The following is a 21,287-nucleotide window of genomic DNA, read 5'->3' as shown; positions in this document are numbered from 1 at the left end:
ACAGATAATAAAGCAGGTGTGCGGCCACATGCCTTATTAGATCAGGAATGCAAAGGGACTCAATTATAAGAATATCAGTTTTAGGACACAGATAGTTCTGGCTCAGAGCTTGTGACTCTTGTTATTATAAATGCTACGATATATTGGGGGGAAGCCATCTAATTACCCTTTGCAGCCAAACACATTTTTAATATAATAAAATATTTCAGAATTGCATTTGATATAATTCTTGTTAACATAATTCTTGTTTTATCTTCCTTACACTGGAACCTCAACTTGGAAGCCTCAAGGAAGAGGTTTAACTTTTTTAAAAATTGCACTAGCATACTAAGAGACAGTCCCAGGAATGATTTAAAATCTACCTTTTGTATAGAATTTTTAAGTGAAATATAGAATTATTAAATGGGAAAACGGGAAGAAGCAGCAGAGAAGTAAAATATGTTTTGAATATAATTATATTCCAGCCTTTGTGTGCAAGACACATAATATTCATTATCCCATTAGACTAAAAGAGGATACTCCTTTAAATGATATTTAAAATGTTTCATTTCTTGGTTACCAGCATCACTGAGCATCTTTCCCCAAGTCAGCTTGCTTGTAACATTTCCTATTTTGTGACCTACATGTTCATCTCCTTGGCCTGTTTATCTTTTCAAGTTTTTTTATTGTGATAAAATATACATCACATAAAATGGATCATTTTAGCCATTTTTAAATGCACAGTCCTATAGCAGTACGCACACTGATAGTGTTTTGCAACCATCACTACCACCCATTTCTGAAACTTTAAATCTTTCCAGACTGAAACTCTGTACCCATTGAACACTAACTCCCATCCTTTCCCCTTCCTGCAACCACAATTTTCTATTTTCTATGAATTTGACTAGAGTAGGTACCTCAGGTATGTGGAATCATACAATATTTGTCCTTTGTGACTGGCTTATATTACGTAACATGATGTTTTCCAGGTCCATGTTATAACATGGGTCAGAATTTCCTTTCTTTTGAAGGTTGAACAATATTCCATTGTAGGTATATACCGCATTTTGTTAATCCATTCATCCATTGATGGACACGTGGGTTGTTTCCATCTTTTGGCTATTATAAAAAATCTTGTTATGTACATTGGTGTACAAATATCCATTCAAGTCCCTGTTTTCAATTCTTTCATGTAGATACCCGGAAGTGGAAATGCTGGGTCACATAGCAATTCTACTGTAAATCTTTTAAGGAGCTGCCATACTGTTTTCCATTAGTGGCTGTATCATTCTACATTCCTATCAGCTTGCACAAGGGTTCCAGTTTGTCTACATCCTCATCGATACTTGTTATTATCATTATTTTTATAACAGCCATCCTATGAGTGTGAAGTCCATTTGTCATTTAAAGCTTCAGGATTTCTTACTGATTTGTATAAATACTACAAAATAAAGAGATTAACTCTTGCATTATCTCCTGCTAATCTCTTTCAGCCTGTTCACTTTATTATTTAGTTATGCATTTTATTTACAGAGCAATATTAATCTGATACATTGTCATTCTGTCTTCAATGTGTTGATAAAAAATGTGTTGAAAAGGTGATCACTATTGGTTACACTTAGTAGGAGAGTTTGTTGTCTATGCTTTTCTTGGTAGCATTGGTGTATCAAAGAGTGTTACAGATTGACTTTGGGACAACTCTGAAAAGAGTAACTCATAGTTGCATTCTTGAACAAATATGAGTGAACTCATTTTCATGAACTGAGTCATATTGGGTGAACTGGGAAACAAAAATAATTCAGGATGACCCATTCTCTAGATAAGCAATAATCCCTAATTAATGTTTTAGTTGCTTAGGACAGGATACCACCATAGGTGCAATTTATCTATCACACTCTTGTTAAGCCTGTTCCTTCCCTCTTGACAACCAAATACTTTCCCTTAACTGAAGGCTAGTTTTATAATTAAGAATTCACAAAATGGTCACTTACATGGGGATGAGCATTCATTCAATGTTTCAAGTCCCCAATTAAGTTCTTGTACATACTTAGCTGTAGAATTTTAATTCATTGTGGTTTTGTGGCAGGCAGAATTCTAAGATGACCTACCATGACCCATGCCTTTGTATAAGCCCCATCTCTTGAGTGTGAGTGGGACCTGTAACTCACTCATAATCCATGGAGTATGGCAAAGGTGAAGGTATATTTCAGATGCAACTGAAGATAATCAGTAGATTTTTAAGTTAAACAAAAGGGTGATTATCCTGAGTTGGCCTGGCCTAATTAGGCAAGACCTTTAAAAAAGCATCAGGAAGGTCAGAGACTCTCACTGTTACTGGATTTGAAGTAACCTGCCATGAATTCTATAGCTACAATTCTGCCAACATCCTAAAAGAGATTGGAAGCAGGTCTTTCGCCAGTTGAGCCTCCAGATGAGAATGCAGTCCAACTGATACCTTGATTTCAGTCTTGTGAGATGCTGAGCAAAAGACGCAATCAAGCCATGCGCGGACTCCTGATCCACAGAAACAGTGACATAACTGTGTGTTTTAAGCTGCTCAGTTTGTGGTAGTTTGTTATGCAACAATAGAAAATCACTATAGGTCTCAAGGTAGTAGAATTAGTCCAAGAAAAGGAGGTAAGTGTGACGACCGTAACACAGTAGAATCACCCCATCAAGGACAGGGAGTGGGACACAGCGAGGAGCAAACAGCTGTCCTGTCATTCCCCTAGGCTTCTGAGCAGAGAAACAGGAACTCTGTGTGTCTCTGCAGTTTCTGTAGTATCTTACCAGTAAATCCATAAGCCTGAGTACTCTTTTCTCTAAAGATTCAGATCTCAACAAAAAGGGAAGGCCTAGGCAAACTTTTTTGATCCTCTTCAGTCATAAGACACAATCACCATTACTGATCCATAATCTAAGATGATCACTGCTTCCTAAATTATATCTAGTTGTATAACATACAGTTACTACAAGCGAACTCTTCTTCTGAATAAACTGAATAGCTTCTCTAGAAAATGTTTCATGAGGATGGAGAAAGAATATATTGTGGAGGGGGAAACTGCAGAAAGATTAAGTGGTTTTTCCCAAGGTCAAAGCTGAGTCAGTGTCCAAATCAAAAATAGGGGCCTAACCTAGGGGAAGTCCAACATTAAACTGAAAGCAGGAGGACTAATGCTCATTGGCTCTGTTCTTTCAGTGCTTTTTGGAAATCTGAGTGTTAATTTCATCCTACTCCTGACTGACCTGCTAGCCCTAACATCCTACTAGATTATACATATTTTGAGGACAGGGATTAGCAAAATAAAGCTTCAGATATTTTTTAAATGAATGACTCGATCATAATATGCAGTAGCTCTGGGGAAAATGGTCTGGATTAGGTCAGTGTCAGTCCAGAAAGCCCTGGGAGATACCAGGGGGTTTTTAGGCTTAGCTCAAACCATTCAGTTCTATCTTCAGCTCACCAGAAAGCAGAGAAACTCTGAGGAACACACCGAAGTGCATCAGAATCACCCTAGAAGCTTCCTTACAATGGAGATTTTTGGCTGCATCCCCAAGATGCTAATTCAGAAATCTGAGGGTGGGTCTAAGGATCTGTATCTTAACAATCACTACAAGTAAGTCAGATGCAGGTGGTCTCCGCTATTGGAGACATCAAGTGCATGAGAAATAAGATATCTACATTGGCTATCTACACCAGCGTTTTGTATGCTTGCAAAAATTTCAAAACTCCTTATAAACAAGACAGAATTGCTAATAAGGAAATTGAGGAATAGTGTGGTTAAATAAGTTGCCCAATATTTACCATCAGCCTGTAGTATGAGCCAAGAACAGGAAAAAAAAAAAAAAGGCAAAACAAAACACAATCCTCTGAGGCTTTTCACACCCCCTCTCCCACCCCATTCCATGTCCTAAGAAAACTCTAGCAGAAAATAACAGGAGGGCCCTTGGACTATGTTGATATTGGCAGCAAAAGCACATCCAGTTATTCAGTCTTGATAAAAGGACATTTTTCAAATCTTTCAAAGCCAGCTACACTAAGGCTATAATGAGTTTACCTCATTTTCCTCTTTGCAGCCAGAAACCACTCAAGGAGGGCAGGTCTGAACCCATCTTTGGGAAATCATGCTGGCATCAATATAAAGAAAATTTAAAGCCCTCCAGACATCTGGTCTGATTTAATCTCTTGGTGCTTTCTGTATTCTTCAAATGTTAACCAGGAGGCCACATGCTTATCCTCTCTTCTTTCCTATACATAGACAAGTCAATTATCCAAATCCAGTGAGCCAGAAGTATCACAATTACATCTAAATTTTCACAATCAGTTAAATGATTAAGGAATTTCTCTCTCCCTCTCTATCTCTCTGTGCTTATTTATTAATTTATTCCCCATTTTCCCAGAACTGATTTTTGGTAGCTTAGAAGTACTCAAAATATAAGACAAATAAGAAATTACAATCAGGGTTTTAGATTAAGAGAGAAAACAAGGGATAGAGAGAGAGGGAGAAAGGAGAAAACCATGCACCTCATTTTATCTAGTAAATGTAGTCCTAGAAATAAAATGTATTTGAATCTCATAAATGTTTTTTACTTGCATTATGATTTAGAAAGTGCTTTATCAATACTCTCTTTTTTCAGTTGGCAGGGGTGCCTAATCCTTCAGATTTCAGTTTCCTTACCCTTATTCCCAACTCTTCATCGTGGAATTAATAAATCAAAAACAAATACTTAAGCATTCTGGAAAATTCCTAAGGAATCTTGGAACAGATCACTTTTTAATGTCAATATTTCTTTGGAAACGTGAGTAGTCCTGACCTAAATTACCTGTCACGTCCACATTTTGCCTGTGTGAGAGAGTGTCCATAGGCTTTTCCCTAAGGGAATCAGGTGTGGCTGCAGTGGTCAGGGCTGCTGGAGGCAGGGGCCAGAGTCGGCCTGGAGCTGCGCTGTGGAGTAGGCAAAGGAGGGCCTTCCTCTGGGCTCTCCAGGGCTTCTAATTTGGGAGTTCAATGACTCTTCAGGCAGCACCCCAGCCTGTTCACCTATAGAACATCTTTTAGTATTTCTCCTCTTGAAGATGCCATATTTTGAAAGCTTGTCTTTCCCACATAAAGTGCTCTGACGATTAAAAATTAATTTTTCAATTTGCACAACATTTCATTTATTCCTTCATTCATTGAACAAACACTTAGGGAGTTTATATTGCATGCCAGATATTGAGCTGCCCCCTGGCAGATGAGGAAGAAAAGTCTGGCCTCTGCCCATGAGGACAGTTTACACTCTGGCATGAAAATATGCAAGCAAATGGGATCCCCTAAAGCTCACGCAGTCTGTACTCTGCACTAGGGGATCTGGCTGGGGTGAGTGGGCACTGAAATCTAGCCTACCTGTGGCTCTGCTCCCCAAACCCTGAGCCCTAACTCAGGGCTGCATTTCTCTACAATTCTGCAAGCCACCTCTGTCTAATTAATCCAAAAGACCCATATGAGTGGCCCTGCACACAAACAATTGTAATACACTGAGTTATAAGTCTGCTCAGCAGAGTCAGGAAAGGCTTCAAGTGGACACTATTTGTGGCAAGCCTTGAAGGATTTGTAGGTGCGTAGGGTTTTTCTGGATAAACAAGGATAAGGATGTTCCTAGCAGATGGCCCGGAAGTATGGGGAAACACTGCATCATCAGGAAACTTGAGAAGTAAAAGTACTTGAGTGACAGTAGCCAAGGCTTGACCAGCTGGGGAGGCAAGACCACATCAGGAAGTGAGGCGTGTTCATGCAAAGACCTTTTCCATTTATTCCATAGGTGAAAGGTAGCCAGTGAGTAGGTGTGGGGAGTCAGAGGCAGAGGTAGCATTAAACAGAGCCGGGAATACAGGAAATGCATGGGGGATAGATGACGAATTCAGAGCTTGTAATCAGCATGAGAAATTTGAAGTTACCAATCACACAGAAAGATAAAATTCAATTAAAGTAATCCAGTGATTGTTTTGATAGCCTAGATAGATTTAGAAACACAAATACAGGTAAAACTTCCATGAGGATTTTTAAACTATTCATAATTTCTCTAATACCCCCATCAATATCTTCTTAGACCATGATATTTAAAGCAGGAGTTCCTGTTAAGACTAGTTCACAAATACTCGTGTAACCCGTGGAGGTACAGAATAATCCCTGATCCTCGCCAAGTGTTCAATAAGTGTGAATCAAAGGAAGGGAATTCCTTTGATAGGAATTTATTATCCCCACTCTTCAATTGTCATACACCATTTGGTGGCCAATGTTGGTTATCTGTTCATTTAAACACCTATTACTTCCATCTCTGTTAAGATCCACATGGACAGATATCAATTTATATCTACCCCAAGGTCTCGGCACATAATAATGCATGAGTATCGAAAGGCTTTTTTAGAGGAATCCTATCTACTAACTAATGTTTTATTCCTATTTCAATAGGTCACCTCGGTTAAAATGTACCTGGATCTCTAAATACGGTGTGGAATGTCCCCATAGTGGGAATTCCTGCATCCAGGAATAAGGAGTGGAAGAAACTCCTCAGACCATGCATAACGAACAGGTACTTCGCCTGTGGCTGGTTCTGGGAAAAGATGAGACTGCATCCTTGTCAAATATAAGAATTTAAATCCCACAGAGGAAAACTCAGTAAGGAACAGTTCCAGGATGAAAACTCTTGGTAGTCCAAACAAAAATATAAATATCCTGGGCGGATACGGCACATTTCTTGCACACCTAAAGACGGTAAAATACCATGCCACCTCTGAAGGCTAGGGATTAGGAACAATAGTCATAATTGCTGAATTTGTTGAATGATGTGTTAGGCCTCATTTTAAGCCCTCCGCCTGTGCTGAGTTCATTCTCAAGACGGCTTTGTAATGTAATTAATCGTATTTACTTCAATTGCTCTGATGAAGATACAGAGATACGAAAGTGATTTTGGTGTATCTTGTGTGGTATATCTTGTCTTGCCCACAGTCATAACCCAAGTTCAAGAATTCCCTAAGAACGATATTCATTGTGTACAAATTTCCATGCTAGGACTCCGTACCAGGGCAAAGTCACATTCAATTCCACATTCAATTCAGTTCTCAAGGGCTTATATCCTAGAGGGAGAGACAGATAATCAACGAGTAAACCAATAACTAAACATAATGATTAAATTGGGGTAAGTCTTATGAAGGAAATAAAGTGCGACAGAGTGACAGATGCACCGGGAGTAGTAGCATGGAGGGACTTTCTAAGGAGAACAAGAATTTCTCGGTATCTTTTTTGTAAAAACTTTTCATAAGAATGAACAGCAGTTTTAAAAATGAAAAAAGTTTTCGTATCTTTAAAAAATAATTTTAGTTTTTAAAGTTCCAGTCCACTAGAAAAACTGTCTCTCCAAGACACCCATTTCATAATTAATTCTTGCTTATTTCTTAATTTGGGTCTGCATTTCATTCATAATAATCTCCAGACACAGCCATTTTCAAAAAGTATCCCCCCTTCGACCACAGCACTATTCCCCCCTCATTACCGCAGCTCTCCCACTGCTCAGCTTCGTTGTTCTACTTGGCAAGAACCCTCAGAGATGAACATATAAACTCCATACCATGCTGGCAGCGAGGACTTGCCCTGCATTCTCCAGGCTGGCATGTTAGCCTCCCGTTTGTCAGAATGTTGACGAGCCAGTGCCATAAAGTGAACTGACAACTCGTAAGTCCATCAGAGCACTGGGGGATAGGATATCTACAGAAATTCAAAATACAGAGCTAACTACCAACCGCAAAGTGGAGGAAGTGCAGTAATGTGCTCAGGCTCTAAGCCTTTGCGGAGACACCGTCTGCCGCCATCATTATTTATCATCTGGGTCTCTAGTTACTTCGCTACCACAAGAGAGGAAAAAGAGCCATGGATTTGATGTGTACTAGCTTCAGAGACAACCCTATAGACTTTAATACACTTCTTGGCCCACAGTGTGAGCAGTGCTACCACAGAGCAAGACTAGGAAATCTGAGAAAATAAGATTCCCATTTGCTTGCTTGAAAAGTGGAAAGGCCCTCAATCACCCACGTCTAGAAAGACTAGGAGGCCCTCCTGTTTGCCAGAAGTGCCCGCCCTCATCCTGTACAGCCACTCCCAGCTCTCCGGGGTGCAGCTTCTTGTGCCTGACATGAGGTGCGGCCGGACTTCCTAGAGGATACATTTTGTAAGTGAGAAGGACATCCATCCATTTTGTCTCCGGTCTGCTCAATGTCATATTTTACATGTTAAACACTGTCTCATTAATAAGAAAAAGAAATACATTGGGGTTGACCAGCATGAGACAGACCAGCTCCTCAGTTCTGCAGCTTAAACCTATCAGGGAATAGCAGAAAAAATGGCTTCCGTGCATCTATTTTGATGGTAGGAGAACCGGCTTCAGTCATCTCAAACAGTCTCTTTAGACTACATCTGAGCTTGCAGAACTTCTTTACACTTAAGTAACACCCCGCATTTCATGAAGGATGATGACAATGTTATCAGTGAAGAAATCACTTCTGATAAAACTATATGGATGTGCACTGAAGTTCTTCTTTTTCTGTTTTTCCTCCAAGTGTACTTTTTGTGTGGAGCACGTTCTCATCGTTATATCAGTAGGGGGGCTTACAGAAGATTCAGGATCCAAGGTCACAAAGAACATAGCTCTTATTCCTAAGGACTCTCATACGCATTTTCCCACCCAGCTGTCACACGCTTTTTGAGCACAGCACTGTTATCCCTCTTCTTCACAGATAGACCTGGCCTCTCGCTGAGGAGCAGAGAGCCAGCGTGTCAAAGCACTTAGAGCTGCGCTCACGCCTCTCCACCAGATAAGCTGACTAACAGTGAAGCAGAAGAGCCAGATAGCTCTTTCTCCCTATCGGATCTAAGAAGTTAGGGCTTGTTACAGAAGAGATATGAACATAGTCTGCTTGCCTGATGTGCTTCATATCATCTTTCTTTATGCTTTTTTACAATCTGGGTAAAACTAGGAATCTAGAACCAACCTTAGGTCATGATGAAGAACGGAAGAAACAACTCCTGTTGCCCAACTGTGAGCATGCAACGAACCTGAAGAACACCATCATTTATAATGAGTCAGCACATGAACTTCCTGGAGCGCTCAGGGGGAAGTAGAAAAGTGAATCCAGCCTGACCCCCAAGATTTTCGACAACTGTTGGTGTCATTTCTTGCACAACCAAACCTAATACACCACCCTCTCTCCCTGGCCTCTTGCACATGAAGTGATCTTCCGGGTTCCAGAGTTAGTTGGTGACAGAGGCAGGCCAAGACCCAGGTCTTCTAACTCCCAACCCTGGGCTCTTTCTAATACACTACTGCCTGATATATGGCAGCCACTACTCACTGGATGCTTCCTCAGGGTCAGCAGGGAATGCTTTACATGAATTATTTCATTTAATCCTCAGAATTACCAACCTACAAGGTAAATAAGGAAACAGAGGCTCAGGAAGATGAAGCAACTTCTCCAAGACCCCACTGTGGGTAAGCAACAGAATTGGGATATGGCCAGGCTCTCTGAAGCTAGGTTTCATGTCCACATCAAATCACCTTTCTCTGCTTACCAGGTTTTGTGAAAATTGCAGTTATTAAATGTGAACAACTGATATATCTGCTTATTGTTACAGTTTATTCCGTCTACTTTACAAAAGCAAATCTTTAGAAAAATGTTTCAAGAGAAAGGTGACACAAGGTGCCTCCTTGATGCTGATCCTTGCGTTTCTCAGAATGGTGAAAAGCTTTAGTCAGGCAGTGTGAATCCGCTTACGTGTTTAAGGTGGGGGGGATGATTCAGGAATAAATAAAATATTTCTTTAAACAATGAAATTAGAGTCTTCCAAATTTGGAACATCAGGTACGCCAGGTAATACTTCTGTGTTTGGATGTAGTGCCTCTGTTCCCAGATGGAGATGCAGCCGAGGTGACTGGGAGGCTCAGGCCGGCCCTGAGCTTGCACCGTTCATTGCTGTCTGTAGCTATATTTTCAGTGCCCCACTTTTCATGTGTTGGGGCTTAGAACATAATAGTTAAGAAACAGTGTTTTGCGATCGCTAAGAAGAAAGTCTTGTTAATGGGTTTCTCAAAGTCACGTGTACTTAAAAAAAAACAAAAACTCAGGATGACATACTGGGTTACCTCATACCACTTAGAAAGATCATTTAACCTCCCCAGATTGCAGTTTTATTATTAGTAAAAATGAGAGGCAACCTTTAGTCTTATTTTTACCTTAAAAATGCAGTATTATTACTGCTGATTAAAGGAGTTCTAAAACCAACTCTTCTGCATTCCTCTTTTATTCGTTTGCTCCCTCCTTTTCTTTTGTTTCAGTTCTAGTTATCTGCATTCAGCCCCAAACACTTTTACTCACAACCACCACCTTACAGGCTCTTACATTTATCAGTAGTAACAAAGCAATTTTTTGTCACTCCAGGGAAATGCATCATCTTTTTTTTTTTTTTAAAGATTTTATTTTATTCGACAGAGAGAGAGAGCCAGCGAGAGAGGGAACACAAGCAGGGGGAGTGGGAGAGGAAGAAGCAGGCTCATAGCGGAGGAGCCTGATGTGGGGCTCGATCCCATAATGCCGGGATCACGCCCTGAGCCAAAGGCAGACGCTTAACCGCTGTGCCACCCAGGCGCCCCAGAAATGCATCATCTTATTATTAATAAGAATGCAATGCAGAGAGCATTCGCATGGAATTAAGGCATGTACAATCTAAGCTAAGGAGGCGTAGAGTACATTAACATGATTTAATATTCTTTAGAAAGCACAGTGGCAGTTATTAGTGAAGGGATTCTGAATAGTTATTAATATAAACTCAAAATGAGAGCTTCAGGGAACATCCAAATTTTCAAGCCATAATCACAAGAAGCCACAGTATGATGACCAACATTGTTTTACTTAAGCTAACAAATGTTTTGGTTATGATGCATTTTGTATTTTCAAAGAAGATATTTGTAAATGTAAAAAGAGGTTAATAGACAAAATATAGAGAGAACTTATACAACTCAACACCAAAAAACACAAATAACCTGATTAAAAATGAACTGAGGACCTGAACAGATATTTTTCCAAAGAAGACATCCAGATGGCCAACAAACACATGAAAAGATGCTCAACATCACTCATCATCAGGGAAATACAAGTCAAAACCAGGATGAGATATCACTTATACCTGTCAGGATGGCTAAAATAAAAAAAGACAAGAAATAAGTGTTGGCAAGGATGAGGAGAAAATGGAACCTGTTGATGGGAATGCGAACTGTTGATGGGAATGCGAACAGGTGCATCCACTGTGGAAAACAGTATGGAGGTTCCTCAAAGAACTAAAAATAGAAATACCACATGATCCAGTAATTCCACTACTGGGTATTTACCCAAAGAAAATGAAAACACTAAATCAAAAGGATATATACACCCTGATGATTACTGCAGCATTATTTACAATACAATTTACAATAGCCAAGATATGGAAGCAATCCATATCGATAGATGAATGAGTAAAGAAGATGTGGTGTGTGCTTATGTTTCACACGCACGTGCACACACACACACTCGCGATTATTACACAGCCATAAAAAGTGTGAGATCTTACTGTTAGCAAAGACATGGATGAACCTAGAGTGTATTCTGTTGAGTGAAATAAGTCAGAGAAAGACAAATACCCTATGATTTCACTTATATGGCGAATCTAAAAAAACAAAACAGGGGCGCCTGGGTGGCACAGCGGTTAAGCGTCTGCCTTCGGTTCAGGGCGTGATCCCGGCGTTCTGGGATCGAGCCCCACATCAGGCTCCTCCGCTATAAGCCTGCTTCTTCCTCTCCCACTCCCCCTGCTTGTGTTCCCTCTCTCGCTGGCTGTCTCTATCTCTGTCAAAATAAATAAAAATAAAATCTTAAAACAAAACAAAACAAGTGAATAAACAAACAAAAAGCAGAAAGAGACTCATAAATACAGGGAATAAATATATGGTTGCCAGAGGGGAGGGGGAATGGAAGACGGTCAAAATGGATGAAAGGGAGCGGGAGATACAGGCTTCCAGTTATTGAAAGAATAAGTTATGGAAATAGAAGGCACAGCACAGGGAATATAGTCGATGATATTGTAATTGTGATGTGTTAGGACAGATGGTAGCTACACTTGTGAGCAGAGCATAACATACAGACTTGTCAAATCACTATGTTGTACACCTGAAACTAATGTAACAACATGTGCCAATTTTACTTCAATAAAAAAAGGAAAAGATATGTATATATGCATTTTAAATATGACCAGGAAGATTTTTTTACTCCTCCATTTAAAAAGGTAATCAAAGATAAATTCATTCTAAAAGCTTTTTTCCCACTCTCCCAAACTTTTAACATAAAAACAGTAATTCACCAATACATACATAAGTTAAAGTTCTCCCCTAGAATACTATAATGACAGTAAAGAAATGTTTTTTATTTTACCTGGGAAGAGCAGTGATTTTCCCCCATTTCTCCACACAGAATCTTCTTGGGCCATTACTCCCTCGGAGAGAAGCAAATCCTTCATAGGGAATGCTGGATGTGCCTGTGACAAACTATCAACCCAAGAAAACAGAAGGATATGGTGAAACCAAGAGACTAGCTGCTAAGAAACACGTGGCATCATTCCCATGCAGGGCTCTTTGGGAAGAGCAGCAGGCTGCTGGCTGGTGGGGAAGCCCGAAGGCCAAACTCCGCAGGCGTGGAATAACCTAACACAGGAACTCTGACAAAGAGCTGGGGAACGCTAAGGAAGGACAGTGCATTAAAAAGGGAAAGGGGGTGCAGAGGGTTTGCAGCAGATAAAGCATCCTTACAGCTAACCAGCTCAGAAGACGAAACTGGATATATTTCCCATTATAGATTAATGAAGTGGGTATATCAATTAACCTAAGTCTACTTAGCATCAGTTCCTGATCAACTTTAGGCTGTGCCTAAGTATCCAGAAGCCTTGCTCACGTTTGATAATTTTTTGGCCGCAATAAACCAGCAATTGCGTGTAACTCTAAACACTACAAGAAAATAATGAGCTAGTTTTTTCAGCGTCCTAGAACTTCATTGTTATCTCAAGTTTGTGGAAAGTTAGATGGAAGAAAAGAAAAGATTCTTTATCAAAGACTTGATCACTTCCTACGGGACTGAAAGCCCTCTGTCTATTGCTAGGGATGCTGCCCTGCAGAGTGCCCTGGGACCTCTTATTGACCAACTGCCCTGAAGCCCAGTGTTTTTCCTGGGATTCTTGGACTGGAGTTGGTACTTCCTCAAAATTCTAACGAAATACTTGGACTTGGTTGGGGCTGTTCTGCATAGTGATGGAGCCATAGAACCACGCCATCAGAAGAGTCTGAAATAATGTATCCCCCTTTTGCAGATGAGCATGGGGTATAATTACTGAGTACTTAGCAATTATAAAAAATATGCAATTCCAACAATAATTATATTACTGCATTAAAAAGATTAACTAGTGGCATCTTACCTGTAACAACCTTAGTCGTTGCTCATTGTTGAATCTTTCCACTGCAGCCCAGAACCACCGAATTACAATATGATTGTCATGATATCCTATCAAACCAATCAGGAAAGCCCATATTACTTTAACTCTTCTATATTAAGATGACATGATACCATGACATGTCAACAAAAGACCTCCAGACATAAATCATCATCTTGGATTCTTTAAAGGTTGTTTATAATTTAAGACTAAGGAATAACACTGTAAATATGATCACATGAGTGTCAAAAGTCAAACAAAAACAACACTACATGAAGCTAGGAGGTCTCTGTTTCCATTTAGTGGTCAGTACATAAAACAAGTGGAGAGAAGAACAACAAAGTTGTTATTTTAACCATATCATTTCTGAAAAAGACAATTGCTGTTACTGAAAATGATTAACTCTTTTGGTCATTCATTTAAGAAATAATTTTCAAATATCACTACACCATACACTGTAGTAAGCTTGGAGGTAACAGAGGCAAAGAAAACAGACCCTTACAGGGCTTTTGGTAAAGGAGAGACACACTAACCAAATAATTATGCAAATAAATAGATAATTGCAAACTATTTTAAAATTACAAATAATGTTCATATTTTTTAATCAAATCACTTTTTGTTAATTAAAAGGAAAAAGTAATTTTATTACTTTAATTTCTTCAACTAATAAATCCCAAATAATCATTAACCTAAATGTTATTTTTATTCCATACTTTAGTAGACTATAATAGAATGTCAAAAGTATCATCCCCGGGGTGGACTAAGGCAGTGTTGTAGATTCCAAACTCTTACAGTGAGGAAATTTAAGTTCAGAGAGACGGCTGACGAGGATTAAAGTACACTTAGTGATCCAAACCGATTAACTGACATGTGCAATGGGCATAAAGCCATTCTAATTCTAAGTCAGCAGAAATAAGTCCAAGGCGGAAGGTGGGTAAAAACTCTTTTAATTTGAATTTCTGCTCACATGTTTCAGGGGTTGTAGAATTTGGGGGGAATTTTGCCCTACTGTTTACCACGTGATCAGTGATGCTTAGTGCCCTTTGGGCAAGAAAGGGATCCAAGTGCAGGGTGAATATACTTCTCGTGGATGTGGTGATGTATAGGCTCCATGTCCATGTGGCAGACACTAGCTATTTGGTGCCGAGCAAATAGTTTTCTCATCTATAAAATAAGTACATTGGCTTTTTATAGCTTTTCTGACCTTATGAATTGACCCCTTTCTGCTTCTCCTTTGCTGTTCGTGCCAAACCTTTTGGAGGAGGAGGACAGAAAATGTCTCTTTATATTCTCGATAAACAGCTGCTTTAGGAACATAGAGCAAGTGGCAGCAGAGCTGCTTCTTCATTCAGGGCCAGCGAGTTGGATTAGCAAACAGCTGGGTGTCTCACCCAGTCCCCTGCCTCCCCATTGCAGCACCCTCTTCCCAAGGATTTCATTTGGCAAGATTTACAATAACCATGGAAACAGGGACTTCATTAGACATATACAGTGAATAAAAGTTTACAGTATGTAAATACAAAGATGGCTGATTTGATTAACAGCATTGCTGTTAGCCTCTCCCGGTGGGGAAGAGTTAGTGATATTTATGGTAAGATGCATTTTGTGGCATGCTGGAGAAACTATGTTCTACTTAATGAAAAGAGCTTGGTTTACAAAGTTATAATGACCAAGGCTGTGTATGGATTATACATGGGGCCAGCTGGAAAAGGCACATTGCAGCAATTGGTTTCAGAAATAGCAAAGAGAGACTGCAATTTAATACTGCCTTTCAGAGAAAATGGGCGAGCAAGGCCAGCCCACCCAACGGCGATGAGCTGAAGAACAAAAGCAATTTAGCAAACGTTAAGGTATTTTTCTTTTATTCCACATTTTAAAAAAGTGTTTTAAAATCTCTATTTCAATGTACAGATAACTGGAGATACGTTCAGCTCTCAGTTTATTCTGCTGAGTGATTAATTTAGTGACTTAAAGTTTGTATTTTTCACTCCCAAGTTCAGAACTACTGCTAAACTTTCACATTCTGAGTTAAGTTAAAAACCAAAAACCAAAATCAAAACAAAAAACTGCTCTTTGTCATGACTTTCTGAGAACTATCACCCTGCAATAAATTTCAGAAAATGTATTCTTTCTTTGCTTAAAATTACGGAATAAAAACTTTAACTCTGGGTCATCATCAGTTCCCTTTCCAAGTGTATTGACTCAGCAATCAAATTCCAATGGCTTCAAGTGCAATTACTAATTGAAAAGTCATAGTGATCTACAGAAACACCACTTGTAAAGCTTCCCATGTGGTGAATTGTCATAATCCAGGTTTTAACTAATGTTACAGTAGTTTCCTTTTCAGTTGAACTTCATGCTTGAATTCAGAAGGGCCTTTTCAATAAACATCTTGAATTCTGAGAACCAGGTCTTACTCCATTTATGAGTTTCAACTGTGAATTTTAACTGGCAGTAGTTCAGTGAAATGTAGAAAAAGTGTATTTGCTCATTAGGAGGCTCAGAGGGTGTGTGACTTCAAGGTTTAGAAGGAAGGAGAAGAGGTGGAGTTTGACCAGCTGGATGTGAGCTCCTTAGGGCTTCACTCACAACACCATAAAACAATTAATTAGCGTTCTTATGGTCACATTTCTTCACCAACAATTAAGAGTTATGACATCCTTAGATGAGGTGTAAACAGTCCTTCCTCCACTTGATAGATGAGGTAACTAGGAACAGAAGAGAATGTACCCTGCCCAAGGTCTCAGAGGAGACTGTAGCAGACCTATGATTAGAATACGAAGTGCCTTGCCTGTCCTGGATTCAGAGACTGGCATGCTAACCATTTGCTTCCCCTTAATAGGAAACTTAAAGTCCAGCCACCTCGAAATCACATCTCACCTCCTCTATATTCCGTGTTGTTTCTCCAGTCACTCAGGTCGATTTCAGCTGTGCCTGCGATGACCAGTTCCAGTTCTCTTGCATCAAAAACAGACACCAGCCTGGCATCTACCACCTGTGGAATAAAAAGAATGCAGGGCACGGCTTACGAATCAGGAGAAATCTGAGCTATAATTAAGCCTCATCAGAAAAGGAGGACACACGGAGCTTTAGGAATATTCTGGAAGGACTCTGTGTAGGCACTTTGAAAACTGTAAAGCTCTTGACAAATATAAGGTATTTTTAGTACAAGATTGATGATCTTTTCCTCAACAGAATTTTCATTTTAAAACTGACCACTGAATAATACAGTTTGCTTTTCTCCTTGAACAAAGATCTAGTACTCCTTCAGAGGAAGTCACATGGAGTATCTGTAAGAACTCATTTGAACCCTCAGATACAATCATTTCACGTATCAAGTGTGATATGTGATGTGATTACCCGTATCTAAGCATGAGTAAGATGTATGACTTAAACTTTGCTAGTGGTCATTAAGTCATGAAATGCCACTTGAATTCAGATTATTTTATTTCAGTGATCTCTTACAACAGGACATTAACCCTTTTTTGTGTTCTTGAAACACATAAAAAAATATATTGGCGTTTTTAAATTGAAAGAGCAATAGTAACTCCAACCAAAGAAAAAGGGAAATATTGCTCACAAAGGACAGTCAGATGGACTATTGTATCATAGAGTTCCGCCTGCAAAACCCCACCCCTGCTGTCCTTACCTCATAGAAGCCACGCACTAAGCTCTCTGTTTGCTGCACGACGCCCCTCTCAATCCTCCATTTCACCATCCTCTCGATGTACTCCTTCTTGTTCTTCTCTGTGACCGGGATATTGGCACCCCCTGGTTTTAATTCTCGTTCAGTAATCTGAGATTAAAAAAAAAAAAAAAAAAGTACTGAACATAAAGCGACATTTTTGATGTGATAAGAACACTGCTCCCAATGAGCCGAAATCAGCCAGCTAGCTACTTGTCACTGCCCTGGCCAGGGGCGTCCCACAGAGGCACGGGGAGGCCCCCCACGGAGGCACACGTCGATGCTCTGGAAAAACTAGACATTGAGCTGATGTCTGACAGCCTCAGTGGTTAAAAATCTATATATCACAAGAACTGAAGGTTAAGTTTTAAATCCTGACTAAATAAGTAAGTCTTTTAAATGAAAATAAATTGGCTCCAGATTCTGGCCCACTGTTATTTGAATGTTTGGCAAAAACATATTTTCACAAATTCCATTAGGGTTCAGAATCAAGTACATATAGAAAGCTAATATTTAAGTAAAGATTTACTTTAATGAAGCAGAATTACATTCAAGTGAATGTTAAATCGAGAACTTCTTTTCCAAAACATGAAATTTAGAAGAACGGCCAAATATTAATGCCTAAATAAGAATATTACTTATGAGCCAGTATACAATTTCTTTCTTTTTCTTTTTTTAAAAGATTTTTATTTATTTATTTGACAGAGAGAGACAGCCAGAGAGAGAGGGAACACAAGCAGGGGGAGTGGGAGAGGAAGAAGCAGGCTCCCAGCAGAGCAGGGGATCACGCCCTGAGCTGAAGGCACGACTGAGCCACCCAGGCGTCCCCAGTATACAATTTCTGAAAGAAATCTTTTAACCAACTCTTCCACCAACTTTGGAAAAACCCAATATGTTTTCAAACCTTCACCAAAACATTATTTACCTTCCCTCAGCTGCAAAACAATCAATTTCCATTCTTAAAATATGAATGAGAGTTAAGTACAAAGGACAATTAAATAATTTAATATTTAACTCTGGGGTTGCATGGATTTTAAAAGCTATATTTTTATACAAGGCAATTCTAATATCTTACATGGATATTTCAGTTGGAAATAAAAAGAAGATTGCTTATAACATACAAATAGCTATACAGCTTATAACACACAGTTACCACAATCTGTAAGTTAGAACACAGTTGGCATCAAAACAATCTTTGTAACCAAAATTATTGTAACTGTACATAAACCTGGATTGAAACCACCCAACAAGCCACAAATAAGTAAGTGTATGATCTTAGCCACTGAATTAATTCTCCAACAACCAATAGCCTTTAATTACCACACTTAGTCAACAGTGAGTCACAGACCTGCCCAAAAACCTCTTCGTTCACAGTGAACGTAAGGTCCAAGATGTCATGGATGTCATTGTCTTTCATCCACTGCAGGCTCTGGTGGAACTCTTCGTCAAGGTATTCTAGATCACTCAGGTCACACAGACTAAGATGACAAACAGATAGAAACAGATATGTAGGTATGACTATTAGCAAAATGCCAAAGACACAAGGAAAGATACAAAGAATTCAAGACAAGAACAAGATCAACTAAATGGACAGTGATTCCTGGAATGTTCTTAGTCAAATTCAGTAACCAAACTGGTTAAATAATTCAGAAATCTGGTATAAGGTTTAAAAATCTGGACACATAAAATGCGTTAAATCAACCTGACCAGCCTGTCCTTTCTTTTACAGACACAGAACTGGGGTGCAAAGAGTGGCTGCCATTGGCCCCGTCACCCGCGATGAGTGCTAGAGCAGGAACTGGAACTCAGGTTGACAACTTGAGCCCCATATTCTTTTGGCTACGATATACTACCTTAAAACACTGTTCTCCTAACCCGAGGTACATTTCTATATTGTACTTCAGCTTTGTTATTTTTTCTTGAGGACTAGATTCTGTGATCCACATTCACATGCACCCCCTTTTCATTATCGTTCTTATTCTATCCATGTTTCTGAAAACAGCAAGGCACAGAATCTCTCTACAATTGTAATGGTTTTCAATACTTCTCTCCTCTTTTTTTATCACGGAGACAGGACTACATAAGGTGGAGTTAGTATTATATGGCCCTATTTTAAGGTAGTAACACTTGATTTGCTTTAGTTATTTTGAAATTTCCTCTCATCACTCCAAATTTCAAAGACCATTTTGTTTGGTTCTGTCTAAACATTTATTAGGTGTCAAGTATGTGCCAGACGTCTTAACAGCTACTCGATAAACAGTTACTGCCCTCAAGGAGCTAATGGTTTAGTTGGGGAGTCAGGCACACAAGTAGGTAAATCAATATAAGGTGATGGTGATGGCCTAGGTTGGGTAACACTTATAATTTGCATATCTTTTATATGTATGTTACACTCCAATTAAAAAAAAAACAAGGCAAATACAGGAAGCTCTCACAGCAAGAATGCAGGACATTTACTTCGACTTGGAGATTCAGGAAAACCTTTCTGGAATAGATAATACCTACATCAAAATTTTTAGGCTCTTTAAAAGCTAGAGAGGTAAAGGGGAATGAATGAAGAGGAGGAGAAGGGGAAACAGAAAGGAGGGAGAAGGAGAGGCAAACATGAACAAAGCACAAGGGCATGGAGTATGGAGAATACTCAAGCATATTGGCAGGATCCAAGAGTTAATGGCGAGACAGAATGTCCAGAGAAGGCTAGGAAGGTCGCTGGGACCAGGCTTTGAATATAATCTTAAGGATCTTGGTGTTTCAGAACTACCAAAAGATTTTAGGACAGGAAATGACATGATCAGATGTGAGATTTGATTTTAAATTGTTCTCTGGAAGTCACAGTATAGAGGATTACTTAAAATGGGGGGAGGGGCGGCTATTATTAGATGGTGGAGACAATTAGAAGACCACTATAGTAATCCAGGCAAAATAAAATAAGAGTTTTATTTTTAGGGCACAGCTACTAAGGGTGGACAGGAGAAGATGCACTTAAGACTTATTTAGGAGGTAAACGTGGGCATTAGTAAATGGTTTTATTGGGGGGCATAAAGAAGGATATCAAAATAGGGGTGGCCAATGAACTCATGTTGCAAGCCAACTCTGATTAATTGCCTGTCTTGAGTCCTGTAAGTTGAAAAACTCCTTAAGGCCACAATGTGTTCAGTGGGAAAAAGGACCATAAACATTTGTGAACTACACCCTGGCAATGGAGTGGGAGGTAGGGAAGAGTAGAGTAGGTGCTGCGTATTTGCCATCTCTGTTTGAGGGTGATGGCCGATTTCTGTCAGTGACCTGAGAATACTGGCACCATGAACTGTGACTAGGCACATGGGAAAAGGTATATTTTCAGGGACACCAGTGGAGGAAAGACTCAAAGTAAATGCGTGGGGTTGGGGATTGGGGTGGTCAACAGTATCAGAAGCAGCAGAATTGTCCAGTAAGATAAGGACTAAAAGATATTCTTTAAAAGCTTCTATAGGTTACTGGTGGGAAGGAGGTTAGGGCACGTCAGCACAGACGACTTTTTCAGAAAGCATATATGAGAAGATGAGAGAAGGCAGTGAAATGGGGAAATGCAAAATGGGACAGGGGGAACCAGACAGGCAGATGGACAATGCCCAGTTGCCCAGCGTTTCGTCTGCCCAGACACCAAAAGGGAGGAAAGCAAAAAGTCTTCCTACTGACCCTCTTTAGAGCCAATTAGAAATACTTGGTTTTCACTTGAAGTCTAGGCTTCCACTTTACAGAAAGCAGGTACATGGTCTTGGTCAGGGAACGAGCTGGACTGAACCCAGCAATCATTCTGTGCTTCCTCACTGCAAGTTTGAGCTATGACTCCCCTATCAGACAGTTGGCTTCTCCTGTTCAGCCTTGTAAATGACTACTGATTATAGGACAGAAACTGTTTGCTCTACATTTTACAATAACTGCAATCTTTCATTGTGGTAACAATGAAGAAAAAGTTCTGTGAATGCTAGATTTTCATCTGCCATACTAAATTACTGCCTTGTATATAGGGAGGTCTCAGGAAAAATACGGGACAGCCCACCTCTAACAAACAAGCAAACAAATAAAAAATAAGACAAAAACAA

The 21,287-nt window shown here is 39.6% G+C and overlaps 1 protein-coding gene across 1 annotated transcript in view; it reads right to left on the bottom strand.

Moving 5' to 3' along the window:
• Positions 1-21,287, bottom strand: part of LOC103659698 (E3 ubiquitin-protein ligase HECW2) — a 119,606-nt gene that overhangs the window by 7,940 nt on the left and 90,379 nt on the right. The window contains exons 16-20 of the mRNA XM_008687289.2: positions 18,551-18,680; positions 17,167-17,313; positions 16,398-16,512; positions 13,503-13,588; positions 12,470-12,582 (exon numbers count right to left, since the gene is read on the bottom strand). Of these exons, the coding sequence (XP_008685511.2) occupies positions 12,470-12,582; positions 13,503-13,588; positions 16,398-16,512; positions 17,167-17,313; positions 18,551-18,680 (591 nt within the window). The remainder of the gene's footprint in view (positions 1-12,469; positions 12,583-13,502; positions 13,589-16,397; positions 16,513-17,166; positions 17,314-18,550; positions 18,681-21,287) is intronic.

Source organism: Ursus maritimus, unplaced genomic scaffold, assembly GCF_017311325.1.
Source record: "Ursus maritimus isolate PB19 unplaced genomic scaffold, ASM1731132v1 scaffold_1, whole genome shotgun sequence".
NCBI lineage: Eukaryota > Metazoa > Chordata > Mammalia > Carnivora > Ursidae > Ursus > Ursus maritimus.
The sequence above is the reverse complement of the archived record's forward strand: the minus strand, read 5'-3'. Positions and strand labels throughout refer to the sequence as shown.